Source organism: Somniosus microcephalus, chromosome 34 (assembly GCF_052327205.1).
Source record: "Somniosus microcephalus isolate GS21.2 chromosome 34, FLI_Smic_1.0, whole genome shotgun sequence".
Taxonomy (NCBI): Eukaryota; Metazoa; Chordata; class Chondrichthyes; order Squaliformes; family Somniosidae; genus Somniosus; species Somniosus microcephalus.
In genome coordinates, this window is record NC_141020.1 from 5,489,603 (window position 1) to 5,512,037 (window position 22,435).

Genomic DNA, 22,435 nt, shown 5'->3' on the forward strand with positions numbered 1-22,435 from the left:
AGAAACTTATACTATTAATGTTGTACCCATTCGCAATTCAAATCAATTGACCAATCTCAGCTTGGATCAAAGAACACCATCTACTTCATTATGCTATGACCTTATGCCTACCAACAACTTAGCTACACTGCCCAAACTCACTCAGGATTGTTTTAGGCAACAGAGAGTCTGTCATTCCATCAGTCTGGTTTGGGTACTCATCTAGATGCAGAGATAAAAGATCAGTGCTCTAACCTATTACTTTATCCAGTCCACTCCCAAACTCCAGTACTTGAACTTTAACCAGCAAAAATCAATCCTACAAAGGACTGCCTTCAGCATCCCATATACTCAAACAAATGTCTGGGTGGGAACATGACTGGAGGTAATAAGAACAAGTCTGGAATAACATGATCAACTCCTCAAAAAGCACAATGGGTTCTGTGGTATAGCAGGGTGTGGAGGGGATTTTGTTGAGAAAGCACTCGGGTTAAACAGTAAAATGTGGCCTGGATAAGTATTCTGGGGATTTGCTCGAAGGCACCACCAAGCAGAAATTAATTTAGGAACATAGTCATTGCTAGACATAAAAAGACCAAGGCCCATCTAGTTTGCCTTCTATCATTCTGGTGGTTGCATGATACAATAATAATGGAGCTGTTGGCTAATCATAGCAATCAATCTCTCTTAACTAGTCTACAACAGACCCAGACATGAGGTGAGGAAAACCCCAGTGGTGGAAACTTTGGGAACCATAGGTCCATAGACATATGTTCCTCCCAAGCATGCTACACTTACCATATATCATGTCTCAAATTACTCATAGACTGTATCTCAAAATATTATTTTATGAAAGAAATCCCTCTAATCCAAATCTTGCTTACCTTGTGGCCAATAATTACGGGCTGTTTCAAATGTAAGTTGCCAAGGAATTTGCACCTTAACAAGTGCAAATACCTGATTGAAGAGCTCATTTTGCTTGAAATTATCAAAGCCTATAAATCAGTATAAGCGATGCTTTGTATTTGACATCTATGGGAATGGCTACAACTAATTGGTTGGTATAAATGGTGGGCAGTAATAACCATGGGTGTCATAATTGATGAGGACAGTACATGCAAATCAAAAAATCAAAGTGGTCACAGGAGAGAGGGAGGAGGAGTGGCTTACCACAGAGAAGTCACAGAATCAGATCCAGCACACTGTTTATTAATGAAACGTACTTTTAAGCAATCAACAGTTGAATGCTTCAGACAGACTTTTGAGCTTTTTGCTCAATAACATCTGTGTGTTCTTGCAGGGAAGAGAATGTGTCTGGGAGAGTCCTTGGCTCGGATGGAACTCTTCCTTTTTTTGACCACTCTGCTCCAGAACTTTGTCTTCAACCCTGTTATTGACCGCAAGGATATTGACACGACAGCAGCTTCGAGTGGGATCCTGGTTATACCCCGAGTGTACAAGTTCTGTGCTATTTCTCGCTAAATCAACTAGGACATCAATCGTGAATTTTAGCAGGTGATGTTAGAACTTGTTTTGTTCCTTTATCTAAGATTTCTAAACCTATCTTTAAAATCACAGGACCTGTATATTTCAAATTTACTCATTCTAAATGCAGCCTAAACCTCAATACCCAAGGATCAGTACCTTGTATCAGTGAATATTGTTTTTAAACAGCCTGTATAATAAAAGTGTTTGCGGAATCCGTGTACTTGCCTTCACTGTTTCGTTACTGTTTTATTAGATTTCCCTTCAATTTGCTTCACTCTTCTGAATTTTGCTCCCAGCACCGCTGAAATCTTAATCCACACTTTTTCACCATCAGATTTAATTTCTCTAATACCCTCCTCACTAGCATCTCCTGCTCCACTTTCCATAGACGCCAACTAGTCCAAAACTCCACCACCCAAATCCTCTCCCGCACTTACGTCCTGCTGACCCATCAGTCTAATTCTCACCGACTTACACTGACTCCCCACCATAGAAGTGGTCCTGCATCTTCTGAGTCACCTGTTCAGCAGTTCACAGGGAAATATCTGAGCCAGCTTTGTAAAGTGATTCTCAAAAGGTCCCTAAATTTTGTGCTGCACATTCGATCCTCTGTCTGTGCTGAATTAGCACTGGAGTTAGAATATTCTTTGTCTTTTTAAATGAATTTTGTACTCAAAATGAGGGTCAGGCTTTTCTTTTGGTCACCCATAAATAGCATCAAGTGCTGCCAGGGCAGTTATGGCATGGGCTCGATGCTGACAACAGTTCCGGCCCAAGTTCCCCTGAAGGACCTACCTTTTGTAAGAACTGATGTCCGATCCAACCAGAAACAGGTCCAGCTCTCGCTTGACGGAATTAAGCGAATCGGCATCCACCGCACGAGACTGCAATCAGTTCCAGAGGCCCACTATTCTCTGGGAAAAGATCCACCTCTTGACATCTAACCTAGATCTGGCCTTACAGAACTTAAAATTGTGACCCTGGCCCTCCCTTAACTGTTTAATTGGAACAAACTGTCAACTGGAACACAATCTATTCCCTTCATCATCTTATAAACCTGACTCAGTTCACACCCAAGTCTATAGCCGCGATTTTACTAACCTCGGCGGGTCCGTGGCGGGCGACATTGGTGGCAGGTCCCAACCCCACTGCTGTCTGCTTGTTAAGCTTGCCCAGCACGTTTGCCGGCCAATTAGAGGAAGCGGGTCTGGTGACGCCTTTTGAGGACGCATCATCAGCCGGTTTCCTTAAAGGGACCATGTCTAAATTAATTTTAACATTTGTGCTGTCAGTATTCTACAGCATTGAGGTGCTGCGAACACTGCGCAGAGGTGCTGGGCTGCACCCAGGCTCTCCCATGACTCCCTCCATATGCTTATAGAGAGTCACAGCACTCAAGGAGGTCCTCTTCCCTTCCCATGGGCAGAAGAGACATCCCCAGGAGATCAACACAGCCTGGTTGCACATTGCAGAGGAGGGCACAAGCAGGGATGTGGTCAGGGGGACCTGGGTGCAGTGCTGCAAACGTTGCAATGATCTCAGTTGATCACAAAACATTAGTACAAAGCAATACTCAACCTCATCCTGCTGTGCCTCTCATCACATCCCCATCACTCTGCCTTCTCTACCTTACTTCTGCACATCCTTACTCACACCAACTTACCTTGCACCTCCACACATCCCTATCTATATTAGCACATCCCATCTCACTAGTCACTCCTCACACTCAATTCAATTCAATTCAATTCAAATCGCTTTATTGAACAACACAGAAGGGTAGGCACTTGGGTGTTTTATGCAATGTCCATATAAAGTTTCTGTTAATGTGGTGTCAAACATTGAAACCTTTATTTTCAACACTTTCTGTTCTTGGACAGATTTGTGTGCACCTTTGGAAGTGGCTTAGTGCGTTGCAGTGAATGGCGAGACTAAAGTGCCAGAAGTGCCAAGTGGATGATCGTTATCAGCCTCCTCCTGAGGTCCCCACCACCACAGAAGCCAATCTTCAGCCAATTTGATTCACTCCACGTGATATCAAGAAACGGCTGAGCGCACTGGATACAGCAAAGGCTGTGGGCCCCGACAACATCCCGGCTGTCGTGCTGAAGACTTGTGCTCCAGAACTAGCCGTGCCTCTAGCCAAGCTGTTCCAGTGCAGCTATAACACTGGCATCTATCTATCTGATAAAGGGAAAACTGCCCAGGTATGTCCTGTCCACAAAAAGCAGGACAAATCCAATCTGGTCAATTACTACCCCATCAGTCTACTCTCAATCATCAGCAAAGTGATGGAAGGTGTTGTCAACAGTGCTATCAAGCAGCACTTACTCACTAATAACTTGCTCACTGATGCCCAGTTTGGGTTCCACCAGGACCACTCGGCTCCAGACCTCATTACAGCTTTGGTCCAAAAATGGACAAAAGAGCTGAATTCCAGAGGTGAGGTGAGAATGACTGCCCTTGACATCAAGGCAGCATTTGACCAAGTGTGGCATCAAGGAGCCCTAGTTAAACTTAAGTCAATGGGAATCAAGGGGAAAACTCTCCACTAGCTTGAGTCATACCTAGTTCAAAGGAAGATGGTTGTGGTGGTTGGAGGTCAATCATCACAAGGGAGGTGCCAGAGGACTGGAGAACAGCTAATGTAGTACCATTATTCAAGAAGGGTAGTAGGGATAAACCAGGGAATTCCAGGCCATCAGTGGTAGGGAAATTATTGGAAAAAATTCTGAGGGACAGGATTAGTCTCCAATTGAGAGGCAAGGATTAATCAAGGATAGTCAGCATGGCTTTGTCAGGGGGAGATCATGTCTAACCAATTTGATTGAATTTTGAGAGGGGGTGACTAGGTGCGTGGATGAGGGTAGTGCAGTTGATGTAGTCTACATGGACTTCAGTAAGGCTTTTGACAAAGTCCCGCATGGGAGACTGGTCAAGAAAGTAAGTGCCCATGGGATCCAGGGCAATTTGGCACATTGGATCCAAAATTGGCTTAGTGGCAGGAGGCAGAGGGTGATGGTCAAAGGTTGTTTTTGTGACTGGAAGCCTGTGTCCAGTGGTGTACCGCAGGGATCGGTGCTGGGTCCTTTGCTGTTTGTAGTGTACATTAATGATTTAGATATGAATGTAGGAGGTATGATCAGTAAGTTTGCAGATGACACGAAAATTGGTGGAGTGGTAAATAGTGAGGAGGGAAGCCTCAGGCTACAGGACGATATAGACGGGTTGGTCAGATGGGCACAACAGTGGCAAATGGAATTTAACCCTGAAAAGTGTGAGGTGATGCATTTTGAAAGGACAAACAAGGCAAGGGAATACACAATGAATGGTAGGACCCTAGGAAGGACAGAGGATCAGAGGGACCTTGGTGTGCATGTACATAGATCCCTGAAGGCAGCAGGACAGGTAGATAAGGTGGTTAAAAAGGCATATGGGATACATGCCTTCATTAGCTGAGGCATAGAATATAAGAGCAGGGAGCTTATGATGGAGCTGTACAAAACGCTAGTTAGGCCACAGCTGGAATACTGTGTGCAGTTCTGGTCGCCACACTATAGGAAGGATATGATTGCATTGGAGAGGGTGCAGAGGAGATTCACCAGAATGTTACCTGGGCTGGAGCGCTTCAGCTATGAAGAGAGACTGGACAGGCTGGGGTTGTTTTCCTTGGAGCAGAGAAGGCTGAGGGGGGACCTGATTGAGGTGTACAGAATTATGAGGGGCATAGATAGGGTAGATAGAAAGGAACTTTTCCCCTTAGTAGAGAGGTCAATAACCAGGAGGCATAGTTTCAAGGTAAGGGGCAGGAGGTTTAGAGGGGATTTGTGGAAAAACTTTTTCACCCAGAGGGTGGTTGGAATCTGGAACTCACTGCCTGAAAGGGTGGTAGAGGCAGGAACCCTCACAACATTCAAGGAGCATTTAGATGAGCACTTGAAACGCCATAGTATACAAGTGCTGGAAAATGGGATTAGAATAGACAGGGCTTGATGGCCGGCGCGGACATGATGGGCCTCTTTCTGCGCTGTATAACTCTATGACCCCACCAGGCAAGCAGTGGGTCTGCGGGATGCAAAAGTGCACTGTGAAGGTAAGTGATGGGTGCAAGTGTGGAGAGGTGAGTATGTGAGGTAAGTGGAAAGTGTTAGTAAAAGTTTACTTACCTTTGTTTCTTCCTGCAGGCTTCAATTGGTGGGTATGCGGAGAGTCTCGCACCTCCGCGGCAGAGATGACAGATAGCCGCTGCATTCTCCAATGCAGCAACCATCTAATTTCTGCTAAATAAAGAGGTTTAATGAGTCTTGAATTCAAGAACTCATCAAACTACAGAGAATGTCAGTGTTTGACAGCTTCACAGAGCTGTCAAATGATGACAATTCATCAGCTGATCTACACAGTCCAAAGATGGAACTTTGGACCTTTTTGGGTCTGTATGACCCAGTATCACAGACTATGCTTATCCACTCAGCCATGGAAATGCTTTTTTCCCTAAGAGTTATGAGGTGTAGGATCACAATGAAGTGAAAAAAAATTTCAACTGAATTTCTTCCGCTGAAACAAAATCTAAAGACGTCTTTAGTAAAATAACCTTTCATCCGTAGTTTCAAATCCAGCCTGGCCTTTTGAGAAGAAAGCTCCTCTGTTTGTAAGCTGTAATTAATCTACGTGAAATGAGTGTGTGCAGTCTCAATCTCATTCCCAGTGGGCACAAGATCTAGATAAAGGCCTTCCCAGCTGCCGGCCTTAGCAAGTCAAGGCAAGTTTACTTACCAGTTGCAACTGGTTGCACCAGACCAGCACATCGGAGGGCAAAACTAGCACCAGTAGTGCAGGTCTTGTGCAATACAAAAGTATGATGCAGGGAGGTCCCAGATGTGATTCCTGGTCTGAGTGAGCTGATCTCAGTGGAGCTCTACAATTTACATTAGTGCCCTATGGTTTGTAAAAGGACAGATCCAAGTTCCCCTGCAACAGCACTTAAACGGCCCTAATCAAAGTCACAAATGACATTCTATGTGACTGTGGTGTACGATCCCTCCTCATCCTTCTCGATCTGTCTGCAACCTTTGACACAGTTGACCACACTATCCCCAACTCCTCTCCTCTGTTGTCCAGCTGAGTGGGTCTGCCCCTCGCCTGGTTCCATTCTTATCTATCCAGTCATAGCCAAAGAATCTCCTACAAAGGCTTCTCTTCCCGCTCCCGCAATATTACCTCTGGAGTCCCACAAGGCTCTATTTCTCATCTACATGCTGCCCCTCAGCAACTTCATCTGAAAACAGGTCAGGTTCCACATGTAATCTGACGACACCTAGATCTACCTCACTGCCACATCCCTTGAGCCCTCCACTGCCTTTGTTGTTATGCTACTGTCCGGCATCCAGTACTGAATAAGCAGAAATTTCATCCAATTAAACATGGGTAAGATTGAAACCATGGTCTTCGGCTCACGCCAGACTTCACTGCATAGCCACCAAAACCATTCCCCCTCCCTGTCCGGGGGAGTCCTTCGTTTGAATGGAACTCATCCTTTTTTTAACCACTCTGTTCTAGAACTTTTTCTTCAATCCTGTTATTGACCGCAAGGAAATTGACATCTCACCGATTAGGAGTGAGATATCGGTTGTGTCAAATGATTACGAGTTCTGTGCCAGTTCTTGCTAAAATCAACCTAGACATCAATCAGATTTATGATTTGTTTTGTTCTAGTCAAAACTCATCTTTAAAAATCACAGAACCAGACACCCAGACCGGTATAAAGAAAGAACTTGCATCTAGCTAGCACCTTTGATAACCATCGGACATCCCAAAGCACTTCACAGACAATTAACTACCTTTTGAAGTAGTTACTGTTGTTATGAGGTGAAACACAGCTGCCAATTTTGCACACAGCAAGATCCCAAAATACAGCAATGAGATAATGTTTTTTGGTGATGTTGGTTGCAGGATCGATATTGGCCCACTTTTCTTTGAATAGTGCTGTTACATTCACCTAAGAGGGCATGCAAAGCTAAGTCTTACCCGAAAGATGGCACCTCCAGCAGTGCAGCACGCCCTCAGTACTACACTGATTATATGTCAATCTCTGGAGTGGGGCTTGAACTGACAACCTTCTAACTCAGATGTGACAATGTTACTACTGAGCCAAAATTGACACTTGTTACTTACGTTTAATCATTCTGAATGCAGCCTAATCTTCAGTACTCAGGATCAGGTCTAGGCTATAGTTGTGATTTAACTTCCTGCTTGAGTCACAGGACTCATCCACATGGTCAATTGTACAGCCTACTTTACACACTCTTTCTTCTCCCTGCATCCTCACTGTGCCCAAATGGACTCATTACACTCACACTCTTTTCCAGGACCTTAGAACTGGGCAGTTCCTTCCCTTCTTGTTCTTTTTTTGATGCAGTCCACAAACTTTTAAAACCCAAGCAAGTACACCCAGCTGCTATATTTTTAATACAGAAAGAACTTGTACTTATATAATGCCTTTCACTCCTCAGCATGTCCCAAAGCTCCTCCCAGCCAATGAAAGTACATTTGAAGTGTAGTCACTGTGGTTTTGTGGGCAAATGTGGTTGCCAATTTTCACACAGAAAGGTCCCCCAAACAGCGATAAGACACAAGATCATATAATCTGTTTCAGCAGTGATTGTTGAGCGATAAATGTTGGCTAGGACACTGGGAGAACTCCCCAGCTAATAAATCTATGCTGTAAATGTATACTGCGAAGACAGCTTGTTGAGAATTGTTCTTTTGCTAGCGTCACAACAGATGCCAACAGCCAGTGCAATCTGCTGCAGTGATGCATGATGAGTATATGAAATGAATCAATAGAACAGCACAAATTTAAACATAAATAAATCATTACCTGCTTTGGAATTGTATAATGGCACAAGCATACTTCATTATATGATTTTGCTGTAACCTTGTTAATTAACACTCGTTTAAACAGCTATAAAATAAAGCTGTTTGAGGTATTCACTCTGTATACTGGTCTTGACTGGTTTTGTTGCTCTGCTTTTTGAGACACAACTGTGATAATCGTTCCATCAGTCAAAGCAAGAGAATTAGCTTACGTCAGAAGGTGCCAATGTCCGACCTTTACTTCAGACTTCCCTTATTCTATATGTTGGGATTTTTGAGCACTTTCCATAGGGAATAAATAGTTGATTCCCATCAGTCTGCTACACCCCTCCTTCGTGTCATTAGTAAGAAGTACTCAAGCACCGACTTTTACCTCTTGCTCATACTACACTCTCTGACATTGAAGCTCATTGGTAGAATCCATTTAGACAACTCAAAAAACTCCAGAGTTCTCCGTGTAGATTTTGATATATGCACCCGCAATAATAAATGACTAAACGCAGCATCTACAAAGAGCTTTGGGACCCACCTGAACACAAGATAAAATGAGGCAAATCCAACTGATTCATGCACGGTACAGTTATATACAAGATGAAGTGGCCGTTTGAAGCTACTTACTTGTGTAATGAGGGGGCTGAGCTCTGATCATAGGGTGCCTGGTTAAATCGTTCCACATTTCCATTCCCTGTTAGGTGGTAAATGGTTGTGTATGACTTCTTCCCATCAGCAATTTCCAACAGCTCCTGAATTAACGGAGACACAGACGTGGCCCTCTGTCTGTCAGTGTCTATTCTGGGAATCCATATACTGTATACCAAAGTGGTGGCCCTACATCTTGAGTCACCTGTTCAGCAGACGCAGGGAAATGTCTGAGCCATCTTTATAAATTTGTTTTTAAAATGTACCCAAATTTTGTGCTGCACGTTCGATGTACTGTCTGTACCGAATTAGCACTGGAGTTAGAATTTTCTTTATTTATTGTTTTTTATATGAATTTTGTACTCAAAATTAGGGTCAGGCTTTCATTTTTTGTCACCCAGCAATACCATCAAGTGCTCCCAAGGCATGGAAGATTCCTCTACTTTAGCTGAAAATGTGGTACTGCCCGAAAATCAAGAGAATTAGGAGAAAAGGAGAATTTATTTTTAAACTTCAATAAAGTGGTGACACATATTTAATCATTTTTTAAATAAATAAAACTTATTCACATCATGTTCATAATCACAGCCTAAACAAACAACCATATTTATTCTAGGAAGAGTCAGTAACTTGGGAGAATTCATTCATTTCAATAGATTACTGAATGCAATAACTAAATAGGTCCCAATATGTAATTTTGGGAAAGGGCGCTATGCACAATAGCAGTTGGGACAGTCCTGTACTCCCAGCTGTTTAACGGTTTTAAAACATTCATCCACAACAGCTCAACAAGCAAGTGACCTGCCTGGTGCAGAACTTAGCTACACAGTCCAGTGAGGTCCCAGGTTTAATCCCCGGCCTGTGCTGAGCTAGCTGATTTTAGCTAGGGTAGCAGTAAGGGCACTATTATTGGCTTCACTGGCCCAAGGATAGGGACAATGGAGATTGGAGGAGGGGGTGGGGAAGAAGAGTAAAGCCAGCCATGTTCCTGCTCCTAGTCACCATTCAGTGACCCCTATTGCAAAGTATATGTATGTGGATATTGAGTCAGAGCAGCGGCAGACTTGGCTTTGACTCCTTTCACAATTGAACAATCTGACAGCACTCATTTTCTTGGTGCACGTGAGAAATGTCCATTTAAAGTGGCACCATCAGGGAGACACATCCATGGAGCTATATCTCAGGAAATGGGCTACATTTTCAGGAGAAATGATGAGAGGCAGACAAATAGGTAGTTCAAAGGCTGGGACCACAACCTATTCAAAAAAAAGTCTCTCATTTCTTCTTCCCCAGCAGTATAGTAGTTTTTAAAACCTTTGGCACGTGACGGATAGTCAGGGATATTCTCGTTGATCTCGTTAAAACGGTCCCAAGTTTTGTGCTGCACGATTTCAGGTTTGCGATTTTCTCTGTGACAATGTCCTCCACCACTGGCCTGATGCCGTGCAGATACTTCACGTACATGTCATCCTGCAGCACGAGGAGGCTACGTGGCTCAAGGAGAAGAGACAGAAAATAGCGATTTTCTTCGGTCTGAGGAAAAACAACCTGGAAAAGGTGGGGGAGCAATTATGTAATATCTAATTCAAAGAAAATTCATTTATTTCCCCCAAATGTTTCTCTCCAATCTTCTCCCTGCTTCTCCTAATGCACTGACTCTGCAATACATTTCTGGCTCCACTGATGTCAGTAGCCTTTCAGTGCTTCATCCAAGTGTCCACTATTCATGTATGAGGCTAGATATTGAGCGGCAGCAGACTAATCCATCACAGAGAGCATCACATTGGAGCCTAACCCTAGCTATACGCATGAAATTCCAGCAGAGATTGCCGGATAGAAATCAGAGGCAGGAACCCCGGCTGAACTAGGAATTGAATCCGAGATCTACCTGATCTGTAGGCTCAGTCACTCACTGGATAAATTCACTTGAGCCATTGGATGAACTAGGAAGGAAAAACTGACAGGTAGGAAAGTTTATAGATGATGTTCAAAGTACTGTCCCATTTGATGAAGAAAAGCCAACTTGCAAGAATTTTGGTTTACTTTTTTAAAAATCTGCAACCTTGGGAGATAGTGAGCACTGACTAGCTATTCTAACATGGTGGACATCACAGCCAAGTCCAATTCTAACCTCACCCAACATTTCACACAAGCACAGTAGGTGCCACTGCAGTGATCAGAGGCAGGAACCTTGGTTGACCTTTTTCCCTCACTAACCAAGTAAACTGAAGCTAATTGAAGCATCCCTGTTGAGATCAACTAGCTCAGCACTAAGCCACTAAGTTCTCCAACCATTCTTAATTAAAACAGATAAATATATCTGACCTGAATGATCAGTGCTCACCGTTTAATAATACACCTCTGTTACAGTGCAATTGTCAATCAACGTACGTGACTTTGAACATCTCCCCACGTGTGATCAAGAGCTACATAACTGGCCCCTCCAACAGGCAACATTAGTGGAGCTACAGTTGGCCTCTGGGTCCCAAGGCACAGAAGGGAAAATTGCCTGGACTCCTGTTCCTAATTGCTACCCAAAGACCTCTTCTGGAAAGCATGTGGGTGAATTTTTGGGGAAGAAACAGTCAGGTTTGGCTGCGAGATGAACTAACGGCATTCGTATTACAGTCCGGAGCAATTTGCGGCCTTCCGCCTCTTCACCTCGGCCATCAGCATATCTGCTATTCCATTCGTCTTGTCTCCGCTCACAACCAGCTTGGCTATGGAATGCGGATCAAAGCAGGATTCCATATTGTTTCCTCATCAACAAGTGCGAGGAGTTCACGGACTTCTTTGTCATCAAGACTGAGACCATCCGATCAGCAGCCTCTGCCGCTTCCCTACTTTCCCCAGCCCAAAAAACCGAACTTCCCTGGTTCAGCCCTGCCCTAGCCCTGAGCTCACATCTTCTCTCCTATCTCCCCTCATGCCCTCTCCAAACTCAACTTGTCCGCGAAGTCCACCGCCTGCTCCCTCGGTGCTATTCCCACCAAACTGCTGACTAAAACTTCTTTTCCTGGCCCCCCCCACATTAGTTGATATTGTTAACGCTTCCCTCTCCTCAGGTACTCTCCCTCTCTCCTACAAATCTGCTGTTTTCAGATTCCTCCTCATAAAGCCCACCCTTTATCCCTCTTGTCCTTACAAATTACCGGCCCATCTCCAAGCTCCCTTTTCCTCTCCAAAATCCTTGAACATGTTGCCACCTTCCAAGTCCATGCTCATCTTTCCCGCAACTCCATGTTTGAACTCCTCCAATCAGGTTTCTGCCCCGCCACAGCACTGAAATGGCCTTCATCAAAGTCGCAAATGGCATCCTATGTGACTGTAACCGTGGTGAGCTATCACTCCTCATTTTTCTCCACCTGTCTGCAGCTTTTGACATGATTGACCACACCATCCTCCTCCAATGCCTCTCCTCCATTGTCCAACTGGGTGCGACTGTCCTTGCCTGGTTCCATTCCTATCTATTCAGTCGAAGCTAGAGAACTCCTGCAATGGTTTCTTGTCTTGTTCCTGCATTATTAGCTCTGGAGTCCCTAAAGGATCTATCCTTGGCCCCCTCCTATTTCTCATCTACATGCTGCCCCTCAGTGACATTATCTGAAAACACAACGTCAGGTCCACATGCACGCGAACGACACCCAGCTCTACCTTAGCACCGCTTCTCTTGACCTCTCCGCTGCCTCTGATTTGTCACGCTGCTCGTCTGACATCCAGTATTGGATGAGCAGAAATTTCCTGCAGTTAAATATCGGGAAGACCGAAGCCAGTGTCTTCGCTCTCCACCACCAGCTTCATTCCCTAGCCACCGACTACATCCCTCTCCCTGGCCACTGTCTGAGGCTGAACCAGACTGTTCACAACCTTGGTGTCCTTGAACCTGGTTTGAGCTTCCGATCTCATTTCCTTTCTAGCACCAAGACCGCTCACTTACACCTCCGTAACATTGCCTATCTCCGCTCCGCCCCGCCTCAGCTAAAACCTTCATCAAGTGGCCCTCAAGCAAGACACTGGATAGAATTACAGCCCTGAACAAAAAGTTTGTGAGAAACATTGGTGAAAGCTCATTCTTAAAGCAAGACAACTTGGAGAGGGTACAAGAGGGCAGCTGGTAAACATCATACCGTACCAAGAAAGAGTCGAATCCTTCAGGAGAGATGGGAAGGAAAAAGGCGAATAATCCTGCTCTCTCTGTGTAGGACAGCAGTACTGCTTCAACAAAAAGACTTCATCTTGCTTTACAAAATCAATTGTCAAGAACAAAGGGGGAGTTCGAAGAATATTTTACACAGAGTTATTAGAACATGGAATGTTTTACCACAACTGGCTATTGAGGCAGAGATTATAACATAATTTAAAAAGGAACTGGATAAGTATTTGAAAAACTGGAAAAGGATACAGAGAAAGGGCAGAGGAATAGAGTACACAACTCCAATTGAAGAGCTGGCAGCAGTATCGCCATGCTGAGTAGTCTGCTTGTGTTGTCAATTTTTAACATTAAATAAATGCTCAAAATAGTACTTCCATTGGTAAGCTTGGATAGTTCCAGGAACGGAGTGGTTCAGCCCTTGGACCTCTGGTATCCAATCAAGCTGACATCCGCCTTTATGTAATATACGCCAATTACTTTGCTGCCACATTGGTACTGTGCAAGCGGCATGGCGGATTCACTTTACCCATGCAGTTTTCAGACTTGTCCTATTTTTACTTTCCAGCCAGGGCTTCCCCAGTGCCAGGCAGAGTCCGTTCAGGCCAGCAATGACAAAAGTGCATTGCTGCCCAGTACAGCCGGGCTGAGAATTCACCCGTCTAGAGCCAAGATGGTGGCCCAGACGCAAGTGCCGCCATCATTAATGATACCATCAGAGGTGCCCAGCAGAGCCCTTTTGCTAGAAAGTCTCTAGCACCTCCTATGGCGCTCACTGAGTCATGTTGCTCAATTGCCTCCAACAGCACTCTAGTCAAAACTACAGAAAATGGGATATGAAAGAACAATGTCACCTTAGTAGTGTAAAAACATGTCCATGGTGTATAAATGAGGATTAAGATTACTAACCTCTCCATCTTCATTCTCTCGCTTAATGGGATGATAGAAATTTAATAGAGTTGGAGAGCCAAGGCTGATGGTGGTTACAGTTGGAAAGTAGAGAGGCCCATCCTCGTGAGGCTATAAAGACAAGAGACTGACTTCACTCTACAGCTTGAGAACTGTAACTAGGATTATTATGTTCATCTGCCATAACAACAACTTGCATTTATGTAGCGCCTTTAATGTAGGAAAATGTCCCAAGGCGCTAACAGGCAACACAGTGTCAATCTATATACTGTGTAACTGTACATTTAATATTTCTTCCTTCATTTGGGTTGAATCTTAAATTTTAACCCGGAAGCTACAGTGGTAAGGAGAGGGGGGGAGATGAGTGGGGAGATGAGAGAGAGAGAGAGAGAGAGAGAGAGAGAGGGGAGAAAAATAGCAGCAATTTCCATTTATATAGCACTTTTAATGTAAAATCTCCCGAGGGGCTTCACAATTAGACTAAAGAAAAAGAACCCGAGCCAGAAAGGGAGAGATGTAAAAGAGGAAATAAACAGACAGCTGGAGATAGAGAATAAAAGTGCAACGTGGGCACAGATGTAAGAGGAGAGCATGAAAGAGAGGTGGAGAGAGAACATGGAAGAAACAAGTAGAAACCATAAGAGGAAAGAGAGAGAAAGCAAGCATGAGAGTGAAAAAGGATAGATGCCAGAGACCCATCAGTGCCATTTATGTTCCCTGAATTGTTTTAACTGAGGAATAGTAACTAAAAGTTTTGCAATAATTAAACACTACAAGGTAATCAGAAAACCTATTAAACAATTATTGATTAATGGAGATCAACAATCAACAGGTTAATATTGCTGAGTTACACCAGTACCATTATTCCTTCACCAGGATTGTACTCATTAACCAACACGTGATTAGCAACTTTCCCTGCGAAAGGTCCCAGGGAGGAGATTTTCTTGGCGTACTTGTCCAGCCAGTCAGGCAGTTTCTCAGCGAGCATCCCCCTCGAGTGAGGTAAACCACCTGCAGGAGATCAGGAAAATCGACTAAATATAACCACAACTGTACCAAATTCAATTCCCATTTTCTTTTTTTCAACCCCTCATCCTCTCAAGGCACTGACTCAGCACCTACAGGTCGAGTCCCAGAACTCTGCTGCATCATCATCATCGGTCTTAAACTCCAAGTAGAGGGAGGGAAATTTGGAAGGTAGGGATAATGCTTCGGATCTCAGAGGAGCCCCGCTACAGGAAACTCTTTTTTATCCGGCACCGACGGGACCGGCGTGGTGCCGGTTTATCAAAAAGTCCGGATTACAGAGAGGTATAGTTAAAAGGTACGAGAGCTCCGCACACAGCAACAAATCCAGGCTTCCCTGTTGCTTAGCAACAAGTGCAGGAACCCCACCACAGACCAAGCGTCACTGTTGCTTAGCAACAAGTGCAGGAAACCCGATTACACAGCCACAGATCCAGGAACGGCCACTAATATGAAGTAAAACTTACCTGAACCTACTCCTGAATTTTGCCGGTTAACAGAGGTTTCCGGTTATTTAGGTGCTGGTAAATCGAGACTTTCCTGTATAAAGGGCAGTATGTGGGTGTTGAAAGAATTCCCTACCAACTATTACTGTCAAAGCTCGCACATAAGGGTACTGGAGGCGGTTGGCCTAGGTGGTCTCTTACCCAGTCTCAGCTTCCAGGAGAGCAAATTTAAAGTCCAATTTTTTTTAAAATTCACACATAAGCAGTAAATGTGTACACCTATGTTACTCGTAGAATTTTATTTCAGAAGTATCAATGCAGGGACCATAGTGCATCTCCTCGTTAGCTTGAATAGGGATAATGCATTCAGCTCTACCTTAGCACCACCACTCTCAATAACACATCCACTGGCAGATTCAATCAGGGAGGGTTTTCTACACAATGGAAGTGCGGTCCCATCACTCAGGTTTGCACTCACCCCAGTTCTGCAGCCTCCTTCCCGACAACTGAGTCCATTTGGGTTTGGGCGAGTTGTAAACCTGGAAAACACAGATTCTGTGAAGTAACAGGAAACAGAGAAGAGAACAGTGAAAAATGCAGCTTTCCCAACTTGTGAATGTGCCCAAATAACTTGAGACCAACAACATCACAATACAAAAAAGTCTTGATGATGCAGCTGCTGTTCTCTAGATCCATTGAAACCTGTCTAGAAGACTCCATGCCACCCTATTCTTGGTCTCCTACCCAGGGAGACAGGCTTCGTCACAGCGCTCAAAGCTACTTCAGGCAAGATGGGGCCGACTCTTACTCTAGCACAGCCTCAAAACAGGAATGAGGACTGTTGGTCACTTTTTTTTTTATTCGTTCATGGGATGTGGGCGTTGCTGCAAGGCCAACATTTATTTGCCAGCCTAAACAGGTAAGTGATGTGATTTTGTTAGCAGGTCATTTACTACAGCAAAAAAAAAAGCCATTCTGCTATTTTTTGTTAAGAGAAATTTCCCTCCAATGTCCCTAGAACCCACGCAAGGCCAGTAACTATCAACAGACTGCAGTATTATTTTCTCTCTGGATCAATGAATTTCGTTTCTGTGAGATGTCAAAGTTGTAAAGATAAATTCTTGGCTTGTGGAAAATTAGCTGATTTGAAACAGCGTGGCAGTGGGGGAATTACAAATGGCCTCAGCACCCTTGGGTTGGGTGAAAAAAACATATGCTGACACTTTCCAGGACACCAGCTGGGAAGCGCATGTCTGGATGCCAGGTGAGGGCAGCCCTCCAAGGTCAAACAGCCTGCCGACACTCACTGGTCTTACACATGAAGAATGGCCACTCATGAGGTGCGCCAGAGGGCACCCTGGGCCCGTGCATCCAAGCCTAAGCAAGAGTTAATGCCATCAGGGACCAATGGAGAAAAAAACTACCCGAAATAAGACTGTTGCTATAAACAGGCCTCGTGGCATTTACCCTCCAAATCAATTAATTTTGTTACTGTGAGGAATCAAAATGCAGTAACATACCTGCTGTAGAAGATAATTTTCTTCTGAAACAGTGATAAAGTTGGGAATGTAATACACAGTTGCTGGAGCCTAAAAAGGACGCAAAATAATACTTCAATAACACTGCACTGCTATATAATTAGCACGAGAGACAGGTTACCATGACATTAGTTTGACTGCATTGAGTCATACACAACTACCCACAGATCCAATATACCAACATGTAATGCAGGCAATGGAAATGGTTTAACAGAGAATAATGGAAACAATGACAAGCTTGAATTTAAATAGTGTCCATAAATGACTCAATGGATCAGTCGTTCAGTTCTGTAAATTAATAGGGGTTCGTGGTTTGATCACAGGATATGTTTTTAACATTTTTTTCATAGGATGTGGGTGATACCGCAAGGCTGCATTTAATGCCCATGTATTGCTGAGAAGGTAGTGGTGGGCCGTGTCCTTGAACCACTGCAGTCCATGTGCTACTGAAGCGCCCACGATAGTGATTTTGTGGCAATGCAAATTAATACACTTCCCCTTTAAAAGACAGCAGCATTCTTTTTCAGATGAGCAGTTGCCAAGTGCAAGCCAGGCACTTCCCCACAAAAAGGGAGAAAAGGTACAGAACCACAATTCTATTTTAATAGGACCTTTTCCATCGCTATATGGAAGGTGGAATGAATTTGCCTCTACCAGTGTTCCCTTACCTTATTTTGCCAGGATACAAAAAAGGGAGCAGGAACAATACTGAACCTTAGCCCGGTCATTCCACTAGCAGACAGACCATGAATTTAAGACTAACTACAAATGATGCAGCAAATCTATTGAGATCAACAGGTGAAGAGGCCACGAGTTCCCCCTTCACCCCCCCCTCCGCCGCCCCCCAACCCATATTATGCACTGACCTGATCCACATTGTAAGGCTCCAGCGCACAAGACCCACAGTTCTGAGCATCCATGACAAGTTCAAACCAGTGAAGTTAACATCCCTTCTTCTGCTGGGGTAGGGCCATTGGCAGGGTCATGAACAGCTGCACTGTACCTTCAAGGTGAGATTGGGAACCAATTAAACATATTTAGAACATCGCCTCCTAATTTCAACACTTAAGATTGAAAAATCTAAAAGAAAATTTAGAATATCTATTACTGCCCATTTCTCCTAAATTCTGTACCATGCATTTCAGGCAAGAGGACTGGCACAAGTCTCACCAAGGGCTCCATTAACACTACTCTGTGGTTTAGCCAAAAGGACACTGAAGTCCAAGCCAAAGGTGAACACCTACCATTTATTCCTCTCTCCCTTTGGATCCCTGGACTGTGCTAAGGTAGCTGATGTCAGCTAGGGTTGGGGTTAGTTATGAGGACAGACTAGAAAAACCAGGGCTCTTTTCATTACAGCAAAAAAGACTATGAGGAGGTAACAGATAAAGGTGTTCAAAATTATGAAGGGTTTTTATAAAGCAAATAAGGAAAATCTATTTCCACTGGTTACTGAGTTGGTAACCAGAGGGCATAAATTTCAGATCATTACCAAAAGAGCAAAGGGAGAGTTTTTTTATGCAGCGGGTTGTTAAGACATGGAATGCCTCGCCAAAAATGGTGGAAGCAGAATTCATAATAGATATTAAAAAGGAAGTGGATAAATAATTGAAAAAGAAACATTTAAAAGGCCAGTGTGAATGGGATCAAATGAACTGGCACAGGTACAAGAGGGAGAATGACTCTTTCTGTGCTGTATAATTCTATGATTCAATGAATTGGCCCTGGCACTCTGGGCGAATGAGGAAAATCCACTCCTGATCACTATCTAGTGATCCCTGCGATAGTGTGTGGCTATTCAGTGAGCAGAGGATCCAGCTCCTCTGTGATGGGTGTCCACTTCGGTTTTATCACCAACACAATGCAATAGGAAACTCTCGATTTACTGGCACCTAAATAACCGGAAATCTCTGTTAACCGGCAAAATTCAGGAGTAGGTTCAGCTAAGTTTTACTTCATATTAGTGGCAGTTCCTGGATCTGTGGCTGTGTAACTGGGGTTCGTGCACTTGTTGCTAAGCAACAGGGACGCTTGGTCTGTGGCCGGAGTTCCTGCACATGTTGCTAAGCAACAGGGAAACCTGGATTTGTTGCTGTGTACGGAGCTCTCGTACCTTTTACTATACCTCTCTGTAATCCGGACTTTTTGATAAACCGGCACCACGCCGGTCCCGTTGGTGCCGGACAATAAAGAGTTTCCTGTACTTTTTCTAGATTTAAATTATGCCATTTGTGCACAGTGTAAAACAACACAGACTTTTTCAGACACTACCTTTCCCCAATTGTTGACAATCCCTCTCCAGCCCTTGAGAATTGTGGCAATTAGATGGCCAAAAAGGCACATTTTTACACCATTAAAAAAACAATTTAGCATTCCCCCCCCCCCCCCACCAAGAAGGAAAATTGGATTATCCAGTGTCTTTCAGATGAGATGTTAAACCCGAGTCCCATCTGCCTGTATCAGTGGCTGTAAAAAAACATTACTTGGAAGAAAAGCAGTGTTCTCCTGGTGTCCTGGCCAAAATGTTTCCCTCAACCAACATCAACATTAACAGAAACTGGCCATTTATCTCATTTACAATTTGTAATCACAAATTGGCTGCTACATTTGCATATATTATAGTGACTGCACTTTAAATAATTAATTGGCAGTGTTGGGGTTTCGCATTAGGGTTCTGGGTTAGGATTAGTGTTAGAAACCACTACAGACAATGCAATTGTCACTAGATGCTCACTTTTCATTTCATATCATCTTTTTTTAACCTCACGCAGACAAGTTACAAAACAGGCTCACGATTTGCAAGGAACCTTCTTTTTGGCCCAAGCCCCGATTTCCTCCCTTCTTTCACTGAGGGCGCGCTGCACTGTCAGAGGTGCCATCTTTTGGATGTTAAACCGAGGCCCCATCTGCCCACTGAGGTGGACGTAAAAGATCCCATGTCACAATTTTGCAGAGCAGGGGAGTTCTCCCCGGTGTCCTGGGCCAATACTTATCCCTCAGCCAACATCACTAAAGCAGATTATCTGGTTGATATCACATTGCTGTGTGTGGGAGCTTGCTGTGTACAAATTGGCTGCCACGTTTCCTACATTACAACAGTGACTACACTTCAAAAAGTACTTCACTGGCTGTAAAGCGCTTTGGGACGTCCTGCGCTTGTGAAAGGTGGTATAAATGCAAGTCTTTCTTTCACATCTCTAAATTTCCCACTGAAAAAGACATCGGGGCAGAAGTCTGGGCACAAGAACAAGTCATTGGCCTGTTTGCTTCTCAAGGGCTTTTGTCAATAACATATCACCAGGCCCCACCAATCGGCATCTGATTCCACCGTGATGGGATTTTCCTATGAGGAGAGATTGAGTAGATTGGGCCTAGACTCTGGGGTTTACAAGAATGAGAGGTGATCTCATTGAAACATATAAGATTCTGAGGGTGACTGTCAGGGTAGATGCTGAGAGGCTGTTTCCCCTGGCTGGAGAGTCTAGGACTAGGGGTCATAGTCTCAGGATAAGGGGTTGGCTTTTTAAGACTGGATTTTTAAGGGATCAAGGGATATGGGGAGAAAGCAGGGACAGGGTACTGAATTTGGATGATCAGCCATGATCTCATTGAATGGCGGAGCAGGCTCGAGGGGCCGAATGGCCTCCTCCTGCTCCTATCTTCTATGTTTCTTGACTGAGATGAGGAGGAATTTCTTCATGGCTGTGAATCTTTGGAATTCTCTACCCCAGAGGGCTGTGGATGCTGAATCGTTGAGTATATTCAAAGCTGAGATCGATAGATTTTTGGACTCTTGGGGAATCAAGGGATATGGAGATCAGGTGGGAAAGTGGATTTGAGGTGAAAGATTGGCCATGATCCTATTGAATGGCGGAGCAGGCTCGAGGGGGCGTATGGCCGACACCAGCTCCTAATTCTTATGTGATATCTTCACTCACGAGCCATCTTCCACTTCACTGGAGCTGGTTTCGCCACCATGACCGTTCCCCACACTGAGGCACCCCGATTTCCATTTAATTGTCTCAATGTAAGTGGTCTCTGGATTTGGTCTGAGAGAGGAAGCTCAGTGCCTCCATCTCCTCAGCCCAGTCCTTCTTCTTTGGTGTGGTAGTAGCAAAGCAAATCAAATGGCAATATCCAAGTCAGATATCCAGAGCGTGGATATCATGTAGGCTGCCTGCGAATTTCCTCTGAGGGCAATGCACAATGATGGACTTGGATAGAGAACTGGTTGGCGGACAGAAAGCAAAGAGTTGGAATAAACGGGTCGTTTTCCGAGTGGCAGGCAGTGACTAGTGGGGTACCGCAAGGATTGGTCCTAGGACCCCAGCTGTTCACAATATATATTAATGATCTGGACGAGGGAATTGGATGTAATATCTCCAAATTTGCAGACGACAGAAAGCTGGGCGGGAGGGTAAGCTGCGAGGAGGATGTCGGGAAACTCCAGTACGATTTGGACAGGTTGGGTGATTGGGCAGAAACATGGCAAATGCACTATAATGTGGATAAATGTGAGGTTATCCACTTTGGTGGCAAAAACAGGAAGGCAGATTATTATTTGAATGGCAATAGATTGGGAGAAGGGGAAGTGCAAAGAGACCTGGGTGTCCTTGTGCACCAGTCGCTGAAGGTAAGCATGCAGGTGCAGCAGGCGGTTAAGAAGGCAAATGGTATGTTGGCCTTCGTAGCAAGAGGGTTCGAGTACAGGAACAAGGATGTCTTGCTACAGTTGTACAGGGCCTTGGTGAGACCGCACCTTGAGTATTGTGTGCAGTTTTGGTCACCTTACCTGAGGAAGGACGTTCTTGCCATGGAGGGAGTGCAGCGAAGATTCACCAGGCTGATACCTGGGATGGCAGGAATGACGTATGAGGAGAGATTGTGTCGATTGGGCTTATACTCACTGGAGTTTAAAAGATTGAGAGGTGATCTCATCGAAACCTATAAAATTCTGTCAGGCCTGGACAGACTAGATGCAGGAAGGATGTTTCTGATGTCCGGGGAGTCCAGAACCAGGGGTCATAGTCTAAGGATAAGGGGTAAGCCATTTAGGACTGAAATGAGGAGGAATTTCTTCACCCAGAGTGGTGAACCTGTGGAATTCTCTGCCACAGAGGGCGGTGGAGGCTAGTTCATTAAATATATTCAAGAGTTGGATATATTTCTTGAGGCTAAAGGGATCAAGGGATATGGGGAAAAGGCAGAGACAGGGTACTGAGTTTGGATGATCAGCCATGATCTCATTGAATGGCGGAGCAGGCTCGAAGGGCCGAATGGCCTACTCCTGCTCCTATCTTCTATGTTTATGTTTCTATGTGCTCCAGGGTCCTACTCCACCATTTTGCTCCTTTCTGACCGAATTGTAAATCGGTGTTTGACTGCAGAGC

At 44.4% G+C, this 22,435-nt stretch overlaps 3 protein-coding genes across 4 annotated transcripts in view; 1 reads left to right on the top strand and 2 right to left on the bottom strand.

Annotated features, from left to right (window-relative positions):
• The window catches only part of LOC147096677 (cytochrome P450 2C19-like), a 36,825-nt gene extending 35,146 nt beyond the window's left edge, over positions 1–1,679 (top strand). For both annotated transcript variants that reach the window (XM_085973244.1, XM_085973245.1), the window contains one exon: positions 1,280–1,679. In XM_085973244.1, coding sequence (XP_085829370.1) covers positions 1,280–1,461 — 182 coding nt within the window. In that variant the 3' untranslated portion in view covers positions 1,462–1,679. The remainder of the gene's footprint in view (positions 1–1,279) is intronic.
• LOC147096676 (homeobox protein goosecoid-like) overlaps positions 1–2,405 on the bottom strand; it is a 55,502-nt gene extending 53,097 nt beyond the window's left edge. Inside the window, exon 1 of the mRNA XM_085973247.1 lies at positions 2,263–2,405. Coding sequence (XP_085829373.1) covers positions 2,263–2,338 — 76 coding nt within the window. The 5' untranslated portion in view covers positions 2,339–2,405. The remainder of the gene's footprint in view (positions 1–2,262) is intronic.
• A 7,053-nt stretch (positions 2,406–9,458) lies between these two features.
• Positions 9,459–17,980, bottom strand: alkbh6 (alkB homolog 6, nucleotide demethylase). Its single transcript, XM_085973246.1, has 6 exons — positions 17,912–17,980; positions 17,028–17,096; positions 15,986–16,046; positions 14,895–15,046; positions 14,036–14,146; positions 9,459–10,524 (listed from the first exon to the last, which is right to left on the bottom strand). The coding sequence occupies exons 1-6, from the start codon at positions 17,963–17,965 to the stop codon at positions 10,252–10,254; spliced, it is 720 nt and encodes a 239-aa protein (XP_085829372.1). The 5' UTR covers positions 17,966–17,980; the 3' UTR covers positions 9,459–10,251.
• Between the last annotated feature and the right edge of the window lie 4,455 nt (positions 17,981–22,435).

Coding starts and splice junctions, on each gene's coding strand:
- alkbh6 (XM_085973246.1), bottom strand. CDS start 17,965: ATGGATGCTCAGAACTGTGGGTCTTGTGCGCTGGAGCCTTACAATGTG. Junction 17,097..17,911: donor AGCCTTACAATGTGGATCAG/GTCAGTGCATAA, acceptor CGTCCTTTTTAG/GCTCCAGCAACTGTGTATTA. Junction 16,047..17,027: donor AAAATTATCTTCTACAGCAG/GTATGTTACTGC, acceptor TGTGTTTTCCAG/GTTTACAACTCGCCCAAACC.